General features: G+C 38.6%; 1 protein-coding gene across 1 annotated transcript; it reads left to right on the top strand.

The window, feature by feature from the left end:
- Positions 1 to 370: 370 nt before the first annotated feature.
- Positions 371 to 22,918, top strand: LOC108150468. The gene is made up of 3 exons (XM_017278661.2): positions 371 to 972; positions 8,729 to 9,035; positions 21,413 to 22,918. The coding sequence occupies exons 1-3, from the start codon at positions 881 to 883 to the stop codon at positions 22,916 to 22,918; spliced, it is 1,905 nt and encodes a 634-aa protein (XP_017134150.1). The 5' UTR covers positions 371 to 880.
- Positions 22,919 to 22,933: the final 15 nt, after the last annotated feature.

The following is a 22,933-nucleotide window of genomic DNA, read 5'->3' as shown; positions in this document are numbered from 1 at the left end:
TTTGCCAGATGTAAAAACTGTTTTACTCCTAAATATTTATTTGACTTTTCCTAATAGCGAATGTCAAATGGTTCATGTCTCCACTGGCTTTACATTGTCGTATACTTTTGGTTGGCAGATGAATTTTACAAGAAAAAGAGCGATGTTTTACCGAATGTTTCCAGATGGCGTATGAGTAAAAGATGACACTCAAAGAGTTTTATAGATGGCGTATGAGTATCCGCCAACGCTTAACAGAGTCCTGTAAGCGAATCGAAAACAGTGTTGAAAAACGCCCAAGGCAAAAAATCTTTCTTTGTGTTTCTTAACGCGTTTTATGGTCACTTTGTTGCGCTGGAAAAACATCATCTCCAACTCTCGGTCACTCAGAAATTTTTCGCCGAATCGAACGAACGCGAAGCAACGGACGGAAAATCGCATCTCCGATCGGAAATCGTACAGCCAATACGCCTGTGTACACATAATATCAGCCGCGTGTGTATAAGTGCCAGTGCGGTGCAAAATAAAAAACAGCTGCGAAATACAGAAATCTCAAGCAAAGAAAGAGTGTCGGAGTGAATAGAAAAGGAAACTTCTCAGCGCGCTAAAAGTCGCTCTCTTCCCCTCTCTCTCCATTTCACGGTGTTTGTGTGCGTAAGTAGTGCTAGTGTGTACGAGTGAGACGGGCAAACAATTTGCCGCTAAATACAAAAAGCAGCTGAGACCAGCTGACACATGTGTGTGTGCGAAATACAATAAAAGGCTATAATAAAGGCTATAAATAAATTGCAAATGTTTATGTAGCCGTGTGGCCAAGCAGCAGCAGCGGCAACAACAAAACGCACGTGGCGCAGACAAATTTTGGCCACGATAGTAAGCAAACACACAAACACGATCAAACATGTCCGCCGTACCGGTTGCCATCAAAACGGAGGAGGTTATTCTAGAGCACGCCGAATACAACAGCGCCGAGGAATTGGATGAGGAATTACAGTAAGTTTACCTATCAAATTACCGAAAATGTTTGTGAGAAAAACCTAAAACAACAACGCGAGTCAACAGCTTGGCTTGCATTTTTATCACGCAAATTATTGATTATTTTTACTACTTTGCTAGTGCGCTCTCTTTGGTCTCTCTTGCCCTCTCTCTCTTTCTATCGTTTGCTTTTTGCCGCCGTTTTGCCGACAAAACAAATACGGCACAAAAACACCACCACCATTAAGGCACGACCAGCACACACACACACATCGCATTCCATTCCAGTTTCACTTCCATGCCATTTTCTTGTTGCTGGAATAAATGTGACGCTTCTTTTTTCTCACATCTTTCGTGTCTCTTCTTTCCTCTCTCTTTTCCTGCTGTTCTCGTGTTTTCACGCTCTGTCTTTCGTCGTCCATATTGTAAAACGGCTGTTTTGTCAATTTTTCAGCAGCGTCGGCAGACGGAAAGCAGTGCAGGCACAAATATTAGTCATGGCCGTTTCAGCTGCTAAAAAATCTTTATTTTGAGTAATTTAAATAAATAAAATATTTTGAAATTATAAACAATACACATTATAATAATAATAAAAGAACATAATACCTATAAATAGTCTTTATATTTTAATTAATATATTTTGAGCAAGAACGTAAAGAAAATGTTAAAATGTATTATTAATTAAATGATATTTAATTGATTTCATGATGCCATTTTAAAAATTAATTTTCTGCCGATTCAATAATAATACAAAATTTAAGTTGGTTCTTTTGTACAGAAAGCAAATGCTCAAAATATTTAAGCAGCCCTTCTGAGTCTATTTTCAGATTCAAGGTATTTTTTGGCTCGGTAATAGTTTTATTTAGCACAATTAAATATTTTTTAGAGAAAGATTATACTACCTTACATTTTATAATTTTACAAAAAAAAGAATATATAAGTAAAGATTTTTACAGATTTAATTTCCCCTTCTCTATGCCTTTTCTAAAATAATTGGTCTAATTGTTTCAGCTGCTGTTGCTATTTTTTATGCCCGTTGATCGTTTTACTTTTCCCTCTCCACCCATATCTTCCATTCTCTGTCTTTCGCGCTCAGCTGCCAATTTGCTCTAGCTCACATGTTCGCGTTATCGGAGGTAAAAAAAACAGCTGCGCACCCGCACCTCCATCTCCCCCTCTCTTTCGCTCCTTCTCTTCGCTAATCGTGCGTTGCCTAATCAACATTTCTATTTTTTTCATGTTCATAGTTGGATTGAAATCAGCTGTACCGGTATATTCGTATCATCAGATGGTTTTGCTTTGCTTTTGTTTACACGCTTTCCGTTCCCTCTCTTTCCCCCTTTGTTTTTATACAGACAGAAACATTATGTTTTATGATGTTTACTCCCGAAATCGATCATTTTAAACATTTCAATTTGAATTTAAAATGTAACATTTTTAACGGAATTTGTATATGATTTTGTCAACTTTTTACCATTCAAGTCATATTCAATAATACAAAAATAACATGGATACAATTTTTACTTGCTAAAATGAAAAAACTTAGTTCACGTGCTTCTTTTCTCTGTGTACCTGAAACACAAACAAGTGGCGAGAAATGTGGAAAATGAATTACTTGAAAAATGTACAGTTTGAATTTCTTAGTTTTTTCACTGCCTTTCTTCGATCGTTTTTGTTTTGCGAATTTTTGCAGCGAAAGTTTCTTTTTCCTTGCCGGCTTATCAGAATCATATGGTTGCGCTTTTCGTCTTTTCACACGTCACAAGAGGCGCCTTTTCTTATCGCTGGAGCATACATATGTATGTTTTTGCACAACCGCAAAGAGAATCGAAAAATACACATGCATAAGTATGTATATTTGTATGTCCACATATACTAATACATTTCAGCTGGCTTTTCAAGGCTTTTATTGTGTTGGCTTATGTACCGGGTAAATAAATATATTAAACTTGTCACAAGCCATATGTTTTTGTTCGACAATTTTGCAGAACAATTATTTTAATTTAAGAGATCTTATATATTTTGTATGTAAATTTCACAACAGCTATGTATTCGTAAAATTAGCAAATACAACAAAAAACCTTACTGAACAATTGACGGAAAGTTTATACTTATTAACTCAGAGTATTAGCAGCTTATATTTAGTAGTAGCTTAAAATTAATTAAAAAAGGCCAAGAAACCTTCACAAAGACTAGAAATTGCAAACATTTTTTATTTCTATTAACCAGAATACGCCCGCCGTAGGTAACTGTTAAAAAAGCCTAAAAACCTTAAGGTGAACTGTTAGTTTAGCCACTAGTGTGGGCGGTATAACAACTGCGTTTTAGCAGCTGCTGTTCGCTTGTTTTTGGTGCTAAAATAAAAGAGCGTGCCTTGGCTAAAAGTCTCCACTTTGCTCCTCTCTTCCCCAATCCTCTCCATTCCACACGTTGCACATTTTCGAATACTACGAAAACCATGTGTTGCGGCTGTTGTTCTTGTTGTGTGGCGTCATTTCCGTTTTTACCCCATTTGACTGGAAAAGAGGAGCAATTCGAGCGACGGAGAACGAGCATTTAAAACTCTTTCTCCCTCTGTCTCGCTCTAACTGCAGTTTTATAAGAGCCGCTCCCCATGTACATAAGCGAGAGTGCCCCCTTTGAGTTGCACTCAAAAGCTTGCTGAGCAAGAGAGAGGCAGAGAGCACAAAAGTACAGATGCCGCCACACACATTTTTTTTTACTACCACACAAGTTTCATTGAAAAAACATATACACAAAAGCTAACGCTAAATCCCACTGCAAATTTGAGAAAAAAAAAATGAAATGAAAACTAATACCAACACATGGCTTCAAATCTGCTGCGCAAATTTTTGGGCGATGGCTCCGTGTGTTTCGTTTCGTATGCCAAAACGTTTCATTTTGTTTTCGTTTCGTTTTCACAGCGTTTTTCGCATGCGGCATTTATTGGCAACCTGCGAGCGAAAGGGAGGGCAGAATAATATGGTGTGAGTGTGACAGAGACAAACCGATACGGCTTGTTTATGAAAAACACATGATTTTTGTGTACAACAGTTTTTTGGCCTGGCGAAAGAGAGGAAGAGGAAGAAGAAGGCGAAACTACTACTGCAACACCATAGTAAAACAAATTTGTGATGATATATATCATAATATATCAGCCAATGTAAAAAAAAATGATTCCAGTACAAAAAAATAACAGTAGAAAATGTTTTTATAGCCTATGAAACATTTTCGAAAAAGTTTTAAACGTTTTATATTGCTCTCATATACGCATCGAAAATAATTTTGACAGATAATTTATAATATTACAATGATATATGTACATATGTATATAAAATTTCTCGTCAGATAATAAGAATTAAATAAATTCGATATCATTTTAAAACTTTAAAAGCCTTGCCCTGTTCCCCCTTATCTTTGTTATATCGAACTCTTAAGCATCTCAAATATTTGTATAAGTATAAAAACATTTGTTTACAGCGGCTAAAGTTTCTATAAATTTCTTTAGAAAACAAACAGCTGGAATATAATTTCTTTTACGTTTTCCGCTCTTGATCCCCCCTATACAATTTCTATTTGCTTTTTTTAAGTTCTTTTGTTTATATTGTTTTTGCAAATGTGGCGCCAACTGGCAGACGCAACTGTAAAATTAGAGATGGGCGGGGAAATGTGAATTCTAATTTGTTCATTAGTTTATGCACCTCTACATTGTTGCACAAATTACGCAAGCGGCGAACCTTATTGCGTTGCATTTCATTTCTGCCTCGCATTCACAGTCTGTGTCGTAAGTTTCCTACCGATAAGTTTAAAAGCGGGATTTCCCCGTTTTTTCATAATGGGACGTACATGAAAAAATGATTTTTGGTTAGCATTATACGCAGTTCTTATAAAAACATAATTTTTCATAAATTTCTGTCCTTTTTTAAGTTTTTTGTTGTCTATGTTTTTTTTTTTTTTTTTTTTTTTTTTTTTTTTTTTTTTTTTTTTTTTTTTTTTGTAAATATTTTTGAGGGTTTATTTACTCTTCAAATGTAGTAAAAATTGGTCAATAAAAAATGTACTTAAGTTTGTGTGTGAGGATAAATATAAAATAGTTAAAAATCATTGTCTATTTAAAACAAGTTCAAACAATTTAGCAATGTTTAGCATAATGGAGAATATTTTAAAAATTTGTTCATGGATCCTACATTTAAATTAATGTAAGTTACATTATTTCTTGCTCTCAAATAATCCAGTTCATTCAGCTGGTTTCCTTAATCTTACTCGATTTCTTTCTAACTATTCTTGGTTAAAACCCAACGCAATTTTTAAAGCGTGTTACAGGTCTGATAAAGGGCGAATAATGTTGGCAATCCATTAGAAAGAGGTGTTTGTTGGTTACAATATTTGTGGATTATATAATTGCATTTTTATCTTTATAAATTGAATATGCCGACACTGGGTGGAGTTCCCCTTCCTTTGCCACTTTCTTCGGCCTTCTTACCCCTTTCTCCCTTATCTTCACCTGCTGCTGCAGCAATACGGTGAAATTCCAGTGAAATGATGACGTAAGCACTGACCCAATAAACGTATGTACAATTTATGTGCAAAGTGCAACAACAGCAGCTGAAGAGGAGGGGGTGGGGACGAAGTGGGTGGTAAGGTGGCAGCACAGCACTCGTGACTTCGGCTTTTTGTCTCTCTGTCTGTTTATCGCTCGTATCTCTGTGTTTTCTCTCTATGTACTTGCTGGCGAAAAGTGGCCAATGAACTACATTGAACCCTGGCTAAAAAAGCAGCACTGCAGCAGCGCCGTCAGCTGTCGTCTTTCATACGTTGTTATTATTTTTATTTTTATTCATTTATATCTGAACCTCGAAAAATGCGTATTCTCACAATGAAGAAACTACAACAATATCTCAGCTGAGTCTTTAATTAAAACAGCATTTGGGTGAACAGCTGTTGCAACGCCTCAAATGAGAAAGAACGGAACGGAAGAAAGAGTTCTGAATAAGATGTGATTCAAGCATATATGTAAGCATATGGGAAACTTTGAATTAATATGAAATTATCACAGTTCATTGATTGATTTGGGGGAAAGAAAACAAGTAAATAACGGAAATTGGTTGTAAAATTTGTCGGAAAGAGATCTGTTGACGAAATGTTGATATTATGAATCCATTTTTTTTTTTAGTTTAAATGGCTTACTGTGATTCAAGTTTATACGGAATTACAAAGGACTACCAGGATGATGGAAAAAAAACGTTACTTATCAGCGGCTTTCTTCAGCAATTTTTCATTGTTTTCTTAGACTAGCATATTTTCTTACTCTAAATAAAACGACGAACATTGCTGGAATAATTATGCCGTTCCCACAAAGTAGCCAAATACATGCCCCTTCCATCGAAAACAAGAACAGATGTTGCCACCACATGCATCATGCAGCAAGATTCCCCGCGCGGTTTTCATTCAGCGTTTTTCGGCTTTTATTGTGCAAAGAAAAACAAACGAAATGCCAAAAAGCAGGCAAGTGCCCAGATCCGAGCCACATTCCTTTGGCCTTTTGCAGAGCAGCTTGCAGTCTTTACGGCCTTTCAGCTTTTCTGGCTGCCACAACATCCGCCTGCTGCTGCTGTTGACCAACTTTGGAGGCATCTCCCCTCTCTTGCGCTAGCCCCCATTCGCCGTCTCTTTCGCCCACTTGCCGCAGAAATGCTGCCGGAGAAGAACGACCTTTGGATGATGTTGCTAAAAATAAACCAAGCTAGCAAGACGTTGTCTCTAATACAGTCCAACTTCTGAAACCAAAAACAAACGCTTGCAGTTATAGTAAAAGTAATATTCCTTTTTATTATTCCTATATAAATGTTGAGTCAATTGAGCTCATCCAAGACATGGTTTATTTTAAACTTTATATTATTAACACAACATATTGCACTTGTTCTGTTCCTTTGAATTTAGTTCGTCGATATCAGTATTAGAAACCTACCTAAATAACTCAGAAAATCAGAGTAATAAATAAATAATTTAGAGTAAAAATATTTTATCAAAAAATCTTTCTTTTGTTTTTTTATAAAAACGAACAACAAAATCTTTAAAAGTTGTTTTGTATAAAGTAATTTTTTTTTCTTAGTTTGTCCGAATATTACGAATTTCAAAATGTTTTAGTACATTTTTGTAAATCTCTTGGGAAAGTTCGAGTTAGAGAAGTGAAGACTGTATTTTCCAGCATCGTCTTTGAAGAGCGTTGTTCTTGTAGTTTGACTGGAATGCGGTGTTGCAACTTTTACACCCCCCATCACCTCCTCTACCTGCGTTTTTGTTGTTCTTTCTCGGCGAGCATACCATTGTGAAAATTGTTTTCATTAGCCTGCAGCAACAGCAAAACTGTGGCCTGTGGAAAACGTGTTTGCTCTTTTTCGTAGGGTAAAACTAAAACCGGTTTGGAATTCTTGGGACCTCGCGTCTTCAAGACTATGCTGCAGCATAGCTTAAAGACACGACAAGAAGAAGAGCTGCGAAATCACACGAACGGAGTCCCAAAGCAAACCGAAACGAACCAAATCGAACCGACAAAACAGAAGGCAGAAAACAACAATCACGACGACCGGCGATGGTGGCAACAATAACAAAAAGAGGAATGTCCATACTATTGACAGCTGTGCTGGGCTACCTCTCTCTTTCTCTAGCTCATTCTCCATCGCTCTCTTACATGTGCAGTGCAGTAGTGGAATACCCTAACCACAAGTTCGTAGGGTTTCTCAATCACTTTACCAAGTTTCGGCATTCCAAAACAGTTGTTCTGCCATAAAATACTTTTTCCTTACTGATCGAAGCTCCTTTGGAATGAGTATGACGAGGAACTAATAAGATATTGCGTGATCGCCACCTAATTTAAGTGTCTTGGCATTGGATTCTGTAAAATTAAAGAGACACCAAGGAACACAGACCCATGATTATTGGTATATCAAATTTAAAATTTCGATTTTCCAGTTTAAAGTGCAGAGCATTTATAGAAATCTGCTTTTTACGAACAATAATAGTAATTTGATTCTACAATATAATTTTTTATATTCTTATTGTAAATATTCATAAATAACTATTAAAGTTAAAGAGTTCACTGAAGATTGAGTTGGGTTAGGTTAGGGTGTTGATATAGTTGGTATACCCCAACTTTTGCTTTAGTCCGATGCTGATGCTAACGTGACAAACAACAATGTAGTGACTGTGTGTGTATTTGTTGCCTCTCTCTTGTCTTTGTTGTTATTGTTATTGTTGTGCAGCGTCGGCGGGTTAAACTAAAATTGAATTGAATGGAATTGTAAATTTATGAATGAATGAATTTTTCAGCGTTTTAGTGAGCGGGCATGTGGCTTTGTGTGTGAGTGCTGTGAGTTCCGTGGACTGTATAAATGTAAAAGTTAATTGGTTTTTTATACGGTAAGGCGATAATTCAAAGCCATAAATAACTCTGTAAAAGAATCTAAATAAGGTGATAAAAATGGTGCTTTGAAACATAAAACCATTACTTCTAGAGGCAATAAGTAGACAAATTTAAGACATCATAAAAAGCTTGTGAAGTCAACCATATTTAAGATTTAAATCTTAAGAAACTTTGGGAGATTAAAACGAACAAATTTCTGTAATATTCTGAATAAGTTTTTAATAGAACCAAATAAATCTTAAAAAAAATATATATTCCTGAAGAAAACAAGACTCTTAACCAATATTTATTGCAATCTTTATCTGTTTACCAGTCTGTGACTCATTGTTAACCCGTTTCATTATCTTTCAGGTTACAACTGGAAGACTCAGGGGGCGAGAACTATCACATCGAGTACGCCAGCGAGTCGGCCCATCAGGGTTCTCAGCGTCGCCAGTCAAGCATGAGCGGTACGAATACCTCCAAGGGCGGAGGAGGCGGCGGGGGCGGGACCTTGAGCGATGGAGACGGTTCGGGAAAACCCCTCGTAGACAGCGAAAAGCGGATGCGCCGGGAAATCGCCAACAGCAACGAACGAAGACGCATGCAGAGCATCAACGCCGGCTTCCAGAGTCTGCGATCACTGCTCCCGAGACACGAGGGCGAGAAGTTGAGCAAGGTAAGTTACTATGTTATTGATTCAAGTTTGACAATCATTGGGTACCGCAATCGTAAATTAAAGTTGTAATGGCTTTAAACCCCTTTTTTCATATCTTCTTAAAAGCTTTAATGGGGGTACTAAATAATTTTTTTTATTTGCTGTAACACCAGCATGTGTTACTAAATTATCATTAAAAATCCAATTACCAATGTGTTTCCGTGCTAAAATTTTAAAAATTGGTTATTAGTACCCATCTCAATTTAAAGATATCAATGCAGGTGTCTGTGGGTTAAACGAGGAAAATATTACCAATGGTCAGTGCTCTCGATCGGTTGACGTGTTTTGTCTGGATTTTTGTTGTTGTACTAACCCGTGGCACGCAACCCCAATTACATTTAACCAGTGTCCAAACCCGAACCGTTTCGGTCTGGACCTCAATTACAGGGCTGTCCACAAACACATGTTGACAAATTGCCTGAGACTCCTGCCAAAAAAAAAAAAGACGCAGAAGAAAAGCAAAAACACACGCCACTTGGTTAAAAGCTTCCAGCTGGGAAATAAAACGTGAATAGAAATGAGTTTTAGGGGGGCGTTTAGAGTGGGGACTAAAGCTTTGAAGGTCCCTTTTCGACATTTAGTCGTCAGGGCAACCGTGTTGGCGTCGTAGTCGTCTCAATTGTTTGTTGTTGGAGGCGTTTCGCTTTTTCTTTTTACGCCGCCGCATATATATTTTGTTCACTTTTTTAGCATACACATGTTCTCATATTTATGGGATTTTCACCTTGAGACGACATCGATTTGTTGTGACGCGTGTGTTGTAAAAGGCCGGTGGAACGAACAGCCTTGTTTGTGGGGGAGGATGTTAGCCAGTCCCAAAAACACTTTGCGCAGGACAAAGTAAAAGTACTTCGTAGATTTTACTTAAAGATTTCTACCCCTCAATTAATTCCGATTAGGTTCGTAGACGGTTGTAAATCAACGAAATGGCCTGAGTAAAAAAGAGCAAGACAGTTATTTATTTTTTAATTTATGTGTGCAGCAAAGGAAAAGCAAAGTGACTGACGAAATTTAACTGATTTCTTATGAAACTTTAGTTAACAAATAAATCTAACTACTGATATAAAAAATTTAAAGACTAAAAAGGGAAACGTAATTTAATATCCTAATAAAAAATTTCAGTAAATAGACTCTTGTCTAATTTTAAAAGAGTTAGAATTTAAATTCAAATCAGGTTTGCAGCAATGAAGCGTAGCTTCGCTAATCTTTTGATCACTATGCAGCACTGCTTTTTGGGCCTTTTTGATAGTTTCCCTCTTTTCGAGGATTTTTTATGGCGCTCCTTATTTATTGCAAATTGAAAAATGTCAACTGAAACTGCCAGGCCCCATAAATCAGTATTTACCCCAAAAAAGAAAGGCGATAACTGGCAAACAAAGGAGAAACAATTTAATAAGGCGCTGCATAAACAAGTTAAGCAAGAAAAGGCAGCAAGAGAGAAATGCAAACAGGAAGAAAAGCGCGTAAACATTTAAAAATACTACAAAAAGCTAAAATGAAAAGGGTATAAACAACAACAACGTTGGCGCCTCATGAATGACATAATGGGCGTAGACAGAGAGAGAGCGATAGAGAAAGACAGAGAAGGAATGAAGGTAGAAAAGAGGTGGTGGGCGGACTAGTGCAAGTAGTTTATGGATTTTTGTTCTATGCACTTCGTCAACGTCGACGATTACAAACCACCACGCCTGTCACACATAGTAAACATTGTAGTAAATACGTGCGAAAGAGAAGGGCCTATATCTAGGGAAAGAGAAGGGGATATAACTGTAGACAGAGAGCGTGGGAGAGAGTAAATGGCGAAAGAGGAACCTCCGACAGCTTGACCAAGTTTTTCACACCCGCTATATAAACGGTTAAGCCTTTAAACCAGTGTCGACTAAGTGCTGGCTAAAATAGTTCCAGTTTCTCATATTTTCTACTTAAAAACGGTAGTCATTTACAGAATGAATTTTTTATTGTGAAATCACCAGAGATTTGAGAATAATTTTTTAGAAAAATCTAAAGAAAAGTTAAGTCGGTGAATTTTAAAATCAATATTCACCGAAATGTATTTAAATAGATAATCATCTCTACTCAATGATTGATCTAAAATAACTAAAACAATAGTCTTTTCTTCATCAATTAAAAAAAAAAAATTATTAATGGTAATATTCTATTAAGTCGGATTATAGGAGAGATTGTATTTAGTAAACATATAATAATTAAAAAGTAACAGGGATTAGAATTAAAAGTTTACACTTGTAAAATTCTATTTTAAAGGATTGTACCCCACCCTAGCGCTTATGCATGTTATATGTATGACCTAAAACATAATGAAAGCAGATCTTGCGCACACACGACATGAACATTCCACCACACAGGAAAGTTTAGCACATGCTTGGGAAAAGTGCGAAATAAAATTGCAATGCAGACTGAGGCTGGCTGACAGAAAGCTGCGACGACTGAAACCATTCACAGTTAGGCACACACGCACATAACGGTGCATGGCAGAGACACAGTCACACATACAGCCACGCCCTAAGGTGGGTGGCATAAAAGAGGTGGAAAAGGGGGAGGCATGGAAATGCGAGTGCAAGACTGGGATTTACTCGCTGCTCTCCTCTCTCTATTTTGCAAACACTACTCCGCGCTCTTCTTGCCCACAGTTTGGCGGGTCATTGAACTTGCTCACTAGGTGGCGCTAAAGCGCAAATGTGCAATTGCGTACAGTTGCCCCCATTGTTGTTTTTGTGGCTACTCGCAATGCACAGAGCAAAAAAGGAAACAATTTTTTAACAAAAACTATTATTAAAATTTTAGTTTGGCCCTTAGAACTTTTAAAATTACCAAAATTCTCATTCAATTTACTTTATTGGAAAATTCTTTACACGCATTCAATTATATAAAAATTGAATAACCAAGTTTTCGCAATATTTCGCACTGTGTGAAGATTTAGGCGCGCCCCAGCTGAACTAACCTACATTACAGTGGATGGGGGTGTTCACTGTACACAGTGCACACCTTGCCCAGACATCGAACAGAGAGAAAACTGGAAAATTTTCTATATACAATACAATATCGATTCCTTTCCAGTGGCCGACGAAGAAAAGCGCGCGCCAAACTCAAAGTTACCCCAAAAAAGATGGGATACCACGCTACCATGGTGTGGAAGTTGGGGGATACAAGGTATAGGATAGGATGTGGGATAGGACAATGGCGCCAACATTTTGTTCGCCTTCTGCTGATGGGAGCCCACACCACTCGCACAGCTGTGGAAAGTCGTGTGCGTGGGGGTGTGGATGGGGCTGAGTGGGTTGGGCTTTCCGGGAGGTTTACGGTTCCCGAGAGTGTTTCATTGCCATTTCATTTCCAACGTTTTGGCGTCTGTCTGGCGCCTGGTAGGCAGCTGTTTTACAGCCGATGACGATTCCGAGTGGAACGATGGGTGGTAGAGCCAGCCCCCACAAAATGTCCCAGAAATCCCCCTTCTCCTCGTATGAAAATGGGCATTCAGCTTGGCAGCTGCGCATTGCGATTGTTGGCCCGGCAAAATCCGTTCTTCTTTTTCCCTGATAGCCTTTGTGTTTACTGGACACAGGGGCGTGGCACCGGGCAAGGGGCTGTGGGTGGAGGTCCTTGGGTGGTTGTGCAGTGCACTAGGCCATTGGCATCTCGCAACCTTTTGCCGATGCAGAAGCAAAAAGCGGGATTGCAGCTGGAGATTTTGATGCGATGACAACTTCTGGGCCACGCCAACACCCAGTTCGAAATAAGGTACATAAAATCCAGCACATAAGCAGATCACATATGTATGTGCTAAATAGAGTTATATAAAACCGCCAGTTATACAGCGCATTGTGTGTAGCCTGTACTTTCAATTGCATTTCGTAGTAAAAATGTTTGCACTACTAATCCACACACAAATGCTTACGGAATATCAGGTGTATAGTAGTCGCATATAGAAGTAGCAACCACAAAATGCAATTAATGGAGCCACGCTGTTTGTAATTTAGATTATTTTTATGCTTCACTTGCTAAATTTAATTAAAAACCACAGATATCGCCCAACTTGGTATTTTGTGGTGCTCAAAGGGTCGTAAAATACGAGGAAATAGATTCGGGTTATGTTTAACTCATTTTATGGAAGTACCAGACAAATTCGTCAAAGGTTTCTGGTTTATATTTGAATTAAAAATGTTTTTTTTTTTTTTTGTTAAGCGTAATTAAGTTAAAAAGTCTCTTTCTGATCCTAGTGTTTTTTGGATGGTGCGCATTGAAGGCATATTAGAGATGATACATATCAGTCAGTCCTTAGTCAGGACGATAATTTATAGATAGATGCCACTCGACACTTTCGCGGAAGAATGCATTTGCAAAGAGAAAGCCGGGACAAAAGCAACAACCACCTAGCCAAAAGCATAAGTGCAATGGATCAATTACTTTGTGTGCAGACAGAGCGGAATGGCGACAGCCGGTGTGTGAGTTTTGCAAAAATGTCGGTCGGTCGTTGGTCTCTTTCCATCTCGCTCTTTCCCTCTCTGTCTGGCGATTTTTTTCTGTTGATTACATGGAATGCCGTCTCGCCGGATTTAATGACTTTGTTGCTTCGTAACGGTGATTTTTTTTCATCAATGACCAAGCCAAGATCGCAGTCCCTCCTTCTTCTTAATCTTCAAGCGTCTTTATAACAATGTCAGTGGCTTTTACTATTAGTGTGTGTTTGTGTATTAGTTCCGTTTTGTTTTGATTTATTGCTATTATTGTTCGCTACAGTCAAAACCCTAAAACTTCAAAAATTCCATGCTATTTTGGGCTATTATTTATTAAGAAAACAACCGAACGGTGTTCTTAAATTATTTCAGTCTCTAAGAGATGTAATATTTAAAAATTTAATAAACGACTTATTTATAACGAAATTATTATTTTGATCATAAAAACTCGATTAAATTTTGCGAATTCCACATCAGTTCCATTGGGTTATGGCAATGAGTCAGAAAACAGCTGTGAAATCTTGGCAATAACTCGATAAATTTCAATAGAAAATGCAAACAAATAAATATAACAAAAAAAAAGTACAAATTACAAGAATAAAACCAAACAAAAACAAAAGCCAACCGGCATTTTTGCTGCGCAATTTCACGCACACAGATGCAATCACGTGTAAGCGAGACTCAGCTGGTCAAGCAACAGCAACATCAAAAGCAACAAACACGCTGAGAAAACAAGGCTAGAGCGGCGCTGACCGGCAGAAAAGCTCGGTTTCCAAGCGCTCAGCTTTCCCAATTGCGTCGCAAGCTCTTGTCACAAATAAATATCGTATATGCATGTACATAAACAAAAACAAGAAGTAACTCTTTACACTATTAACCAAATTTGTAATAAATATGCCTCCAGCAGATGGCGCCATATACTTTTCAACGAACACAACAACACAGTCTGTGAACCTGTGCATTACCTGTTTAAGTATGTTTATATCTATTGATCCCACTATGGGTCCATATTCACAACTCATCATCTTAAATAAATACCGACAATTGCCCCAAGCTAAAATATAAACAAATTCTAGATCAAAATTTGATATCCTGCATTTGGTTATTATCTGTCAACATTCTTCGTGAGCATAAGCTCTGTAGAATTGATTTTTGTTATTTGGTCGGGACTTAACTCAGCTTTTGGACTTGTTATAAAATTGAATTTCAGTTTTACATGAACAGTTCATATTTCTGTACATATATTTTGATCTTACTTTAAATGATAAATAAAAAACCGATTACTCAATTAGTTTCTAGTCTTGAGTTTTTGATTACCCAGTGCCACTGGCACTTGCACTTTTGTTTTTACAAAAACAAAACCAGCACTTCATTAACAAACAGAAAACTTTGAATGCCACCAAAGGTCAATAAAACCTTTAACCCACTGAGTGCCAATGGGGTTAAGCCACGACATGCCATGAGGTTTATAGTTGAAATTGTTGTTTTTTGTTGCCACCGGCTAAACAAAGCTCATGGTCAATGAAAACATTTAATTAACATAAAAAAACGGTAGACAAAGAAGCACGCGAAAATGGATGAAAGTGTGTTGAAAGCGATTTGAATTTGAGCAGAGAAAGAGTCGGGTAGATGGCGGCAGAAATAGAAAGGAAGAGAGCAGAATGTGGTTGAGTTCCACCAAATAAATAGCATAAATTCACAAAGAAAGGCAGCTGACCCTCACACACAGATCAGCTGATCGAATTTCACGTCTACAAAATTAAAGTAAACGCGGCAAACAAACGACGAAGCCTGGCGGCGTTGTATTTATTTTTATCAACGTGCGCTTGTGCTGTTGTTTACCCAAGACAGCTGTTTTAATTAACCCAAATAGCAACAACAGCAGGCACTGCCAGTGAAAACATTTAATTAAATTTACATTGTTGAATGATGACGAAGTCGCCCAAGTAGCAATGGGTGTGGTTTAAAAAAAAAAAACATTTTTTTTGACAAAATAAAATAAAATTGTCCTACTTTTAATAACATACATTTTAAAAATGAAGCTTAAAAGTACATCAATTAATGAATATTTATAAAAATGCCGGTTATAAAAAGCTAAACTGCACTATTATTCAAACGTGAAGCCTCCACTCTAATCAAATTTAGCGCTTTTTACGTCATGGATACTATTTAATATATATTTCATTATTGCATTGCGGGGCCCCGGGTTACTGACGTTACTTTTTCAAATTTCCACGCTTCTCTAACTTTCTTTAATTGCCATTTTTTATGACTATTACCTTGGGGGCAAATATAAATACGTAAATACTTAGATATATGTACATATATGACTGGGAACAAAGCATGTGGCTGTGATCTCATCTAACGCACGTGTTTGAATTTAATTAGGTTAGCGTAAAAAGCAAATATTTCTTCTTTTTTTGTACATATTTAAACTGAGTCGGCAACGGCTCGCAACTTGTTAAAAATTAGCTTAAAATACGAAATAAATTTGCAAACATGAGAGACACGAAGATGTGTGTGGCAGCACTTTTAGATGGAATAATTGGTACACAGCTGTTTTCTGTTGGTTGGTATGAATCTCTCCCTGCACGACCTCTGGAAATCTTTTATATTTACCTGTTATTTGTGGAATAAGAGGGTATGTTCAATTCGGATCAAGGTTTATTTGGTTTTTCCTAGTACTGTCAATAAAAATTTGCGAATAACGAAATTATATTTGTTTAGAACAGCAGTGGGTTAAGAGTATGTCATGGTCGTGTCGAGATTTTTAAACTTTCTTTCTTATTTTTCCCATTTTTCGATGACGGCATTTCCTTGTGTTCTGCGTATTCCCACTCACTATGATAAATGGAAGATTTTCACTGAAAATTGGGGGAGGGATGTGGGATGTACAATATAAGTGTTTAAAAATAACCTCGATGTGTTGTTGCATTTGGCTTGACCGCAAAATACGCGCGATGTTGTCACCCCAAAATTCTCTCCTGGGGCCCCCACACATACAAACGTATACATATTTAGACAGACGTACATGTGGGAACACATGTTTGGCGCCCCGCAAAAGCAGCTGAGTGGGAGCGGGAGAGCGTGAGCGCGAGAGTGGGCGTAAGAGCGAGTGCGAGTGAACTGAAGAAAATCCCCCTCTTCTGTGATTGTGTATTATATCTCTCATTCTATATCCATATCTCGTCGATATTTGTGTCTGTGTTCATGCTTTTGAGTAAGCCGGTAAAAATCGCAGCTGTTTTTGCCTATTTTCACGCTCACACAGTTTTTTGCAACGGAAAACAATAATTCTCTAGCGGATTTTATGGCCGTGCAACTCGTCTCGGGTTCCGTTATGACCAAAAATGTTTTTTTTGGAGGTCTGCGATTCTAATAAACACGATATCGGGTTTTAGGCTCATCAAAATAATCCAAAATACATGACATATAAATGCAAGCAAATTTTTTAATTAAATTACATTTTTTTTATTTGATATCTTAAGAATGATATGCTTTAGGCATAAAATTTAAAGATTTGGCGAAACTTATGTATGTCAAGGTCAAGGTTTTATTATTTTGTTTTCCACATCAAAAATAAAAGATCAAAAAAAATAAATCTTTTGAACCTATAGTGCAATAGTACTAATTTAGCGAAAAGTTTCTTCAAAATGTTATTTATTAAATATCTCTTTTTTATGAGGTATTTAATTTTTTTCGGTCTTCTCAAACTCACGCTTTTTTGCTATCTGCAAACTTTGGCGTGGCCATAAAGCGAAGTCAAATCCAAAAAATTTGCACAAAAATTAATGTCAGCTGACTTGTTTTGATTCTCTTTTCTTTTCGTGGCGCTTCGCACACACCTGTCATCATCATCTGCAGGTGAAGAGCCGAAGATAAGCTAGAACGCTACGTTAATTATTTCTTCTTTTCGCTGACATGCGACGCAATAAAACAGAAAGCAAAAGAAAAAAGAAACCGGCAGATGGTAGATAATAAGAATAAACAATAATATCAGTAAAAAAAAAAGAGGGAAACGTTTTTTTTACGTACGAATAAAATTGCGAAATGGTGATAAAGATGAAATTCATTAAAGCTTCCCAACTTTATCTAAATATTAAATCCGCCAAAACACTAAGATTAGTAAACTATCTTTGGAAAACATTGCTTTATTACCGGAATTGGGAAACCAAATTAAATAAAACTGAGAATGTTTATTGGCATGTTATTGCTTAGTTGACAAAAGATAAAAATAGGTTTGTTTTAGTGCATGAAGGGGAAGTTTTGTATTTTTTCTAAAACTATAGGTTATCAAAAAAAAGGTATACCGCTTATACGTAAAGTAGGTATTTGTTAGTTTTAGGGGCGAGCCAAAGGCAACCAGAAGAGTTGTGAAAATAAATTGATTTTCCCTGGCTGTTTTCATTTTAAACGCATTTTGCCAAGAGGAAAGCGCCACGCTTAGAAACATGCGTGCACTCACGTAGGCCAAAAAAACAAAACAAAGAAAAATAATATTGGGGGAGGAAGGAGAAAACTGGTGTGCCCGGTGCATTTTTGGTGGTTGTGCTGCTTCTCTCTCATCAAAAATCAAATCGGGTAAATCGTTTTCCGGCTGTTTTTCAATCTTCTTTGAAAACGCGCCCTATTTACTAGATAAAAAAAAAAACCTAAATAACAAATAAACACAGCTAAACAGGTACATATAAGACACCTGTTTTGGGGCAATGCCTAGGAATAAATATTAATAAGAACTGTTAAATGTTTTAAACGTTTTTTTTTTAATAAATACAATTTTTGAAGACTGTTGATACTCTTGATGAAAATACATTTTCTTCAGATCTATAAAAATAAGTTTTTCAAATTTATTTGCTGCTACGCCTCGCACACAGATACACACCCATGCGAATCGAACGACTTTGAGTGCCAGCTCAGCTGATGACGAATGCTCTTTCGTACCGGCGGCGTATTTGCTATTTTTATGCATTTCCTTTTATTCAATCAACGAAATTTGTTGTAGTGCAAGTTGTAGGGTGGGCAAACAACAACATCTACAACAACAACGATAGCGATGGAAACAGACGCGCCATTTATAGAAGTCAGCTGTCAGAAAGAGAGAGGGTGGGAGAGCGTGACTTCCAATCAGGAATATCTGGAAAGCTTGACAAAGAGAGCACGTGGGAGAGGCCGAAAAAAAAGCTTGGGCCCACATGTTTTTCGCTACGTCTGGTTTCCGTTTCGCGGAACGAATGAAATCGAAACAAAAACCCAACGAAGACTATAGCCATTTCGCTCCAACGTCATGCTGTTACCCCTACCTGAAAGAGAGAGAGAAAGAGCCAGAGAGCGGCACTCTCTAGCAACATTTGTGACGACGGCGCCGGCGAATATTGAAAAACTTTTCGTATTGGAACTGTTGCTGGCTTCTTGTTGGAAAAAAGTACAGTCACCGCAAAAGCGGCCGTCTGTTGTATGTGTTGTTGCTTTGTTGGTTGGCTTGTGTTTGCTCTGAATTGGATTCTTGTTGGACCCGCCAGTTTGATCGTCTTTTTTGCTTTCTTGTTTATGCTTTTGCTTTTGACTTTGCCTTTTGTTTACACACACTGATATGAATTGGTGGTGGATTTTTCTTTTCGTTTCACTTGCCGGCATTTTTCCAACAAAAACAACTATAATTGCGAAGGCAACGACACTTTCTTATTAGCCAAGGCCTCAACTTACCGGCTAAACCAATGGTTGCGAGAGTTTGGGGGATAGTTAATGGAAATGGGAGGGAGGACCGTATGATACGGGAATGGGTAAAATGACCGTATAGAGCATATGATTATTCTAATCAGATCCCAGAACAAGTGCATCCCATCTGATAAGTTTAATAATGGGAAGATTATTTTTATGGGACAGAAAATAAATACATACAAAAAAATTACTTACAAATCAGTCAAAACACAAGGGGTTATTTTGCCTTGGACTAGTATACAAAACCTAAAAAAATAAAGATTTAAGTTCATTTTGTTTATATTTTGTATATTGAAATTATTCTTGAATCTGTCTTAAACATATTTTCAGTGACTTCCTCTTTACATGTTTATGACTGGCTTAAAATTTAGTTGTTTTTATTAAAGTTTGTAGAAGTCTGTTAATATCCTAAAATAAAACTCTTTGTCTTCAATAAATGAAACCGTTTTATCAGACAAAGAGGTTCCACGCTTCTTCTTATCTTTTCAATAGTTCCCATGTCTGCGTCTACGATTTCCAATAGACACAAGTCAATGAACGACCTTTGTGTGTAACAACAAAAACCACAGCTAGAAAACTTAAATATGCAATGTGATTTATTCTCGCCTTTTCTTGTTGCTGTTTTTGTTTATAAGATATGCGCACGACATTGCAATGCCGATGTCTGCGATAGAAATAGATATAGATAGAAGACATCGCTAGGCAAGGGGAGTCGAAGATTGAAAATCGCTTGGGTACTAAAAACCAACAAATAATAAACCCGAGAAAACTGTACACACAATAACATAGTCTCTCTCTCTCTCTCAAAAACTACACAACACAGATGGTGTGCAATTGTCAGGAAGGGGGTGAGAGAGCGGAAAAGAGAGTGAGAGCAGCTGTGATATGCCGGCAGACTCGTGAGATTGTTGTTGTTGTTCAGTATGGCTATCTTTTAGTTGTTATTATTGCCTTTTAGTAGTGACCTCCGACAACAAAAACCGAAAACCAAAACGAGTTTTTAACAAAAACAACAACAAGAACAGCTTTAAAGTAGCATAAGATTTATGGTTTTTTAATCAAAGCCTAAAGAATGCATGTGACATTCCATTGGTATGTGTAGAAAAAAAAAATTCAGGACATTTCTTACGACTTTATTTCCACTGAGATTTTCGGCTCTTTTATAAATTATTTTATTATTATTATTATTAATTCTGAAAACATAATAACAGAAGAATTTCCACGTGAAATTAGTAATAATTTAATTTAGCGTTTCAAGGATTTTGAAGTTAATAAGAATTGAAGTTTTTGTTGGTAACAGTAATAGATATAAAAACATTTGTGGCCTAACTTGTCGCCTAAGCTGATTTGCATGCTGCTTTTGTTAGCGTCTAAGTCAGATTTTTACCGTTTTTGCATACGATCCACATTTCTACTTTTCCGCTTTTACTTCCCACACCTTTTTTTTTGGTGGCCAGTGTTGCACAAAGCCTGAATTGAGGAGCGCGCGCATTTTGAAGGACACAAGTTCCTTAACCCTTTCGCGAAGCGAGGGTTCCCAGCTTTACTACACTGTTTACTACAAAAAAAAAAGGCAAGCAAAAACAGTCAAAGCAAAATGCAAAAGCAACAAGCCAGGCTGTTTATGTGTTGTGTGATTTTGCAATTAAGTCTGCTCTCGGCGATTATGCATCGACTTCGTCCTCCTTCTTTTCCCTTTTTTTCCTCTTTGTTTTCTTATGCTCAGCTGGATATTCTCCATGTGTGTGTCTCTGAATGACTTATATTGTGGGGCGAGAAAAAGAGAGGGCACTGTTAATGGGTTAATAATTTCCTCAATTTTATGATCACTTATGAATGTACAATAATAACACAAGCCTTATGATTAAATTGAAGGGGAATTGGTACAAACAGTACCCCTAATTTTGATTATGGCTTAAAAAATATATACAACAAAATTATAGTCTACAGCTTAACTAATACAAATTTTCCGTTACGAAGTTCAACTTTTATTGTCTTAGAAACTCAATATTATTCGTATACTATCCTTTCTATAAAATCCTTGAACCGTTTGACAGCTTGCGGTGCGGTAAAATCCCTTTTGCTTGTTTTAAACTCTTAAACTTATTTATACTTTAAACATTATGATTAATCCATTTTCATTTCCAGGCTGCCATCCTGCAACAGACCTTCCAATACATTGTGGAACTGGAGAACCAGAAGACGCAGCTGCTGACACAGAATAGTGAACTGAAGCGCCAGGTGGGCGAGCACGAGGCCGGGGGCGGCGGATCCGGCGAGGGTGGTGCCAACACTGGCGGAAACTACAACGATTCGAGTGCCAGCGGGGGCAACTCCACGGCGGTGGCTATTAAGAAGCGCAAGCTGACCGACAACGTGATTAACATCCAGGCGATCAGTGACAGTTCCGACGAGGGTCTGGGCTCGATGTCGCCGGAACCGATGACTCTGCTTAACGCGGGCGGAGCGGCGGCCACCAAACTGAGCAATGCCAGCATTCTGGCGGCCAAGGAACTGCACGAGATGAAGAAGCAGCTGGAGAAGGAGCGCAGCCTGCGGAGACTCCTCGAAGACGAGCTGCAGATGATCAAGCGGCAGCTGTACAGTGTGGCAACAGCACCGCCAGGAACTGCGGTGGCAGCCGCTTCTGGCGGCAACAGTGGCGCCTACATTCCACGCGAGGTCATCGAGCACACCGACAACTTTGTGCGCAGCGAGGATTTGGAGGAGCTGGGCGGCACTGTCTCTTACGTGGAGATCGATGAGATGACGGGCCAACAGCAGGTGGTCGTTTGCTCCAGCATCGAGGAACTGGAGGCCGATGCCGCTGCCGAGATCATCACCGAGGATCAGGTGCACGAGGAGGTCATCCTGTCGTCGAACAGCTCCACGGAGTCCGAGAACGAGGTGAACGTGAATGCAATTGCCAAAGCCTATGCCGAAGGATGCCCGTCGAGTGCTGCCATGCTGCAGCCCATTCTGCAGGCGGCCATCAAGGCCACGCCCAAGGTGGAGGTGGAGCGCATTCACGACAAGATTGTCAAGGTAAAGGCGGAGAAGCATGATCTGCCATCGATGCAGACGACCACGCACTACCAGCATCCGCATCGTCAGAATCTGGAGACCATTGTCCAGGCCATCAGGCATCTGGAGGGCGATCATCTCTTTGCGGACGGCAGCGGGGGCCAAGAGAAGTTTGGCCAGCAGCAGCAGAATCTCCAGCAGCATCACCACCAGATGACTGGAGTGCATCACCACCACCAGCAGCTGCAGCATCACCATCGGGTGGCGCAGGATGCCCCACTTGCCCTGACCACCACGGGCAAGCAGCACGCGGCACTGGCAGAGCTGCGACCCTTCCTTCAACTCAAGAGCGGCGGTAACAAGCAGGTGATCATAACGGCCAAGTCGGCCAAGGATGCCGGCGGTTTGGTGTCGACGAGCAGCAGTACCACGGTGACGCCGACGGCGATCTTCAAGGTGCAAACAACGGGCGGTCATGGAAGCAACAGCCATTTGTCGGCGGGCTCAGCGGCGGGCACCATAATCACTGGGAGCAATGGCAACGGTGGCGCCCAGCAGCTGACCATCACCACAGCCTTGAAACAATGCCGGCCGGGCGTGATAGTGGCCAAGCAGCTGCCGTCGTCCTGATTCAATGGCCCCAAA

This window comes from Drosophila elegans, unplaced genomic scaffold (genome assembly GCF_018152505.1).
Source record: "Drosophila elegans isolate 14027-0461.03 unplaced genomic scaffold, ASM1815250v1 contig_814, whole genome shotgun sequence".
Lineage (NCBI taxonomy): Eukaryota > Metazoa > Arthropoda > Insecta > Diptera > Drosophilidae > Drosophila > Drosophila elegans.
The sequence above is the reverse complement of the archived record's forward strand: the minus strand, read 5'-3'. Positions and strand labels throughout refer to the sequence as shown.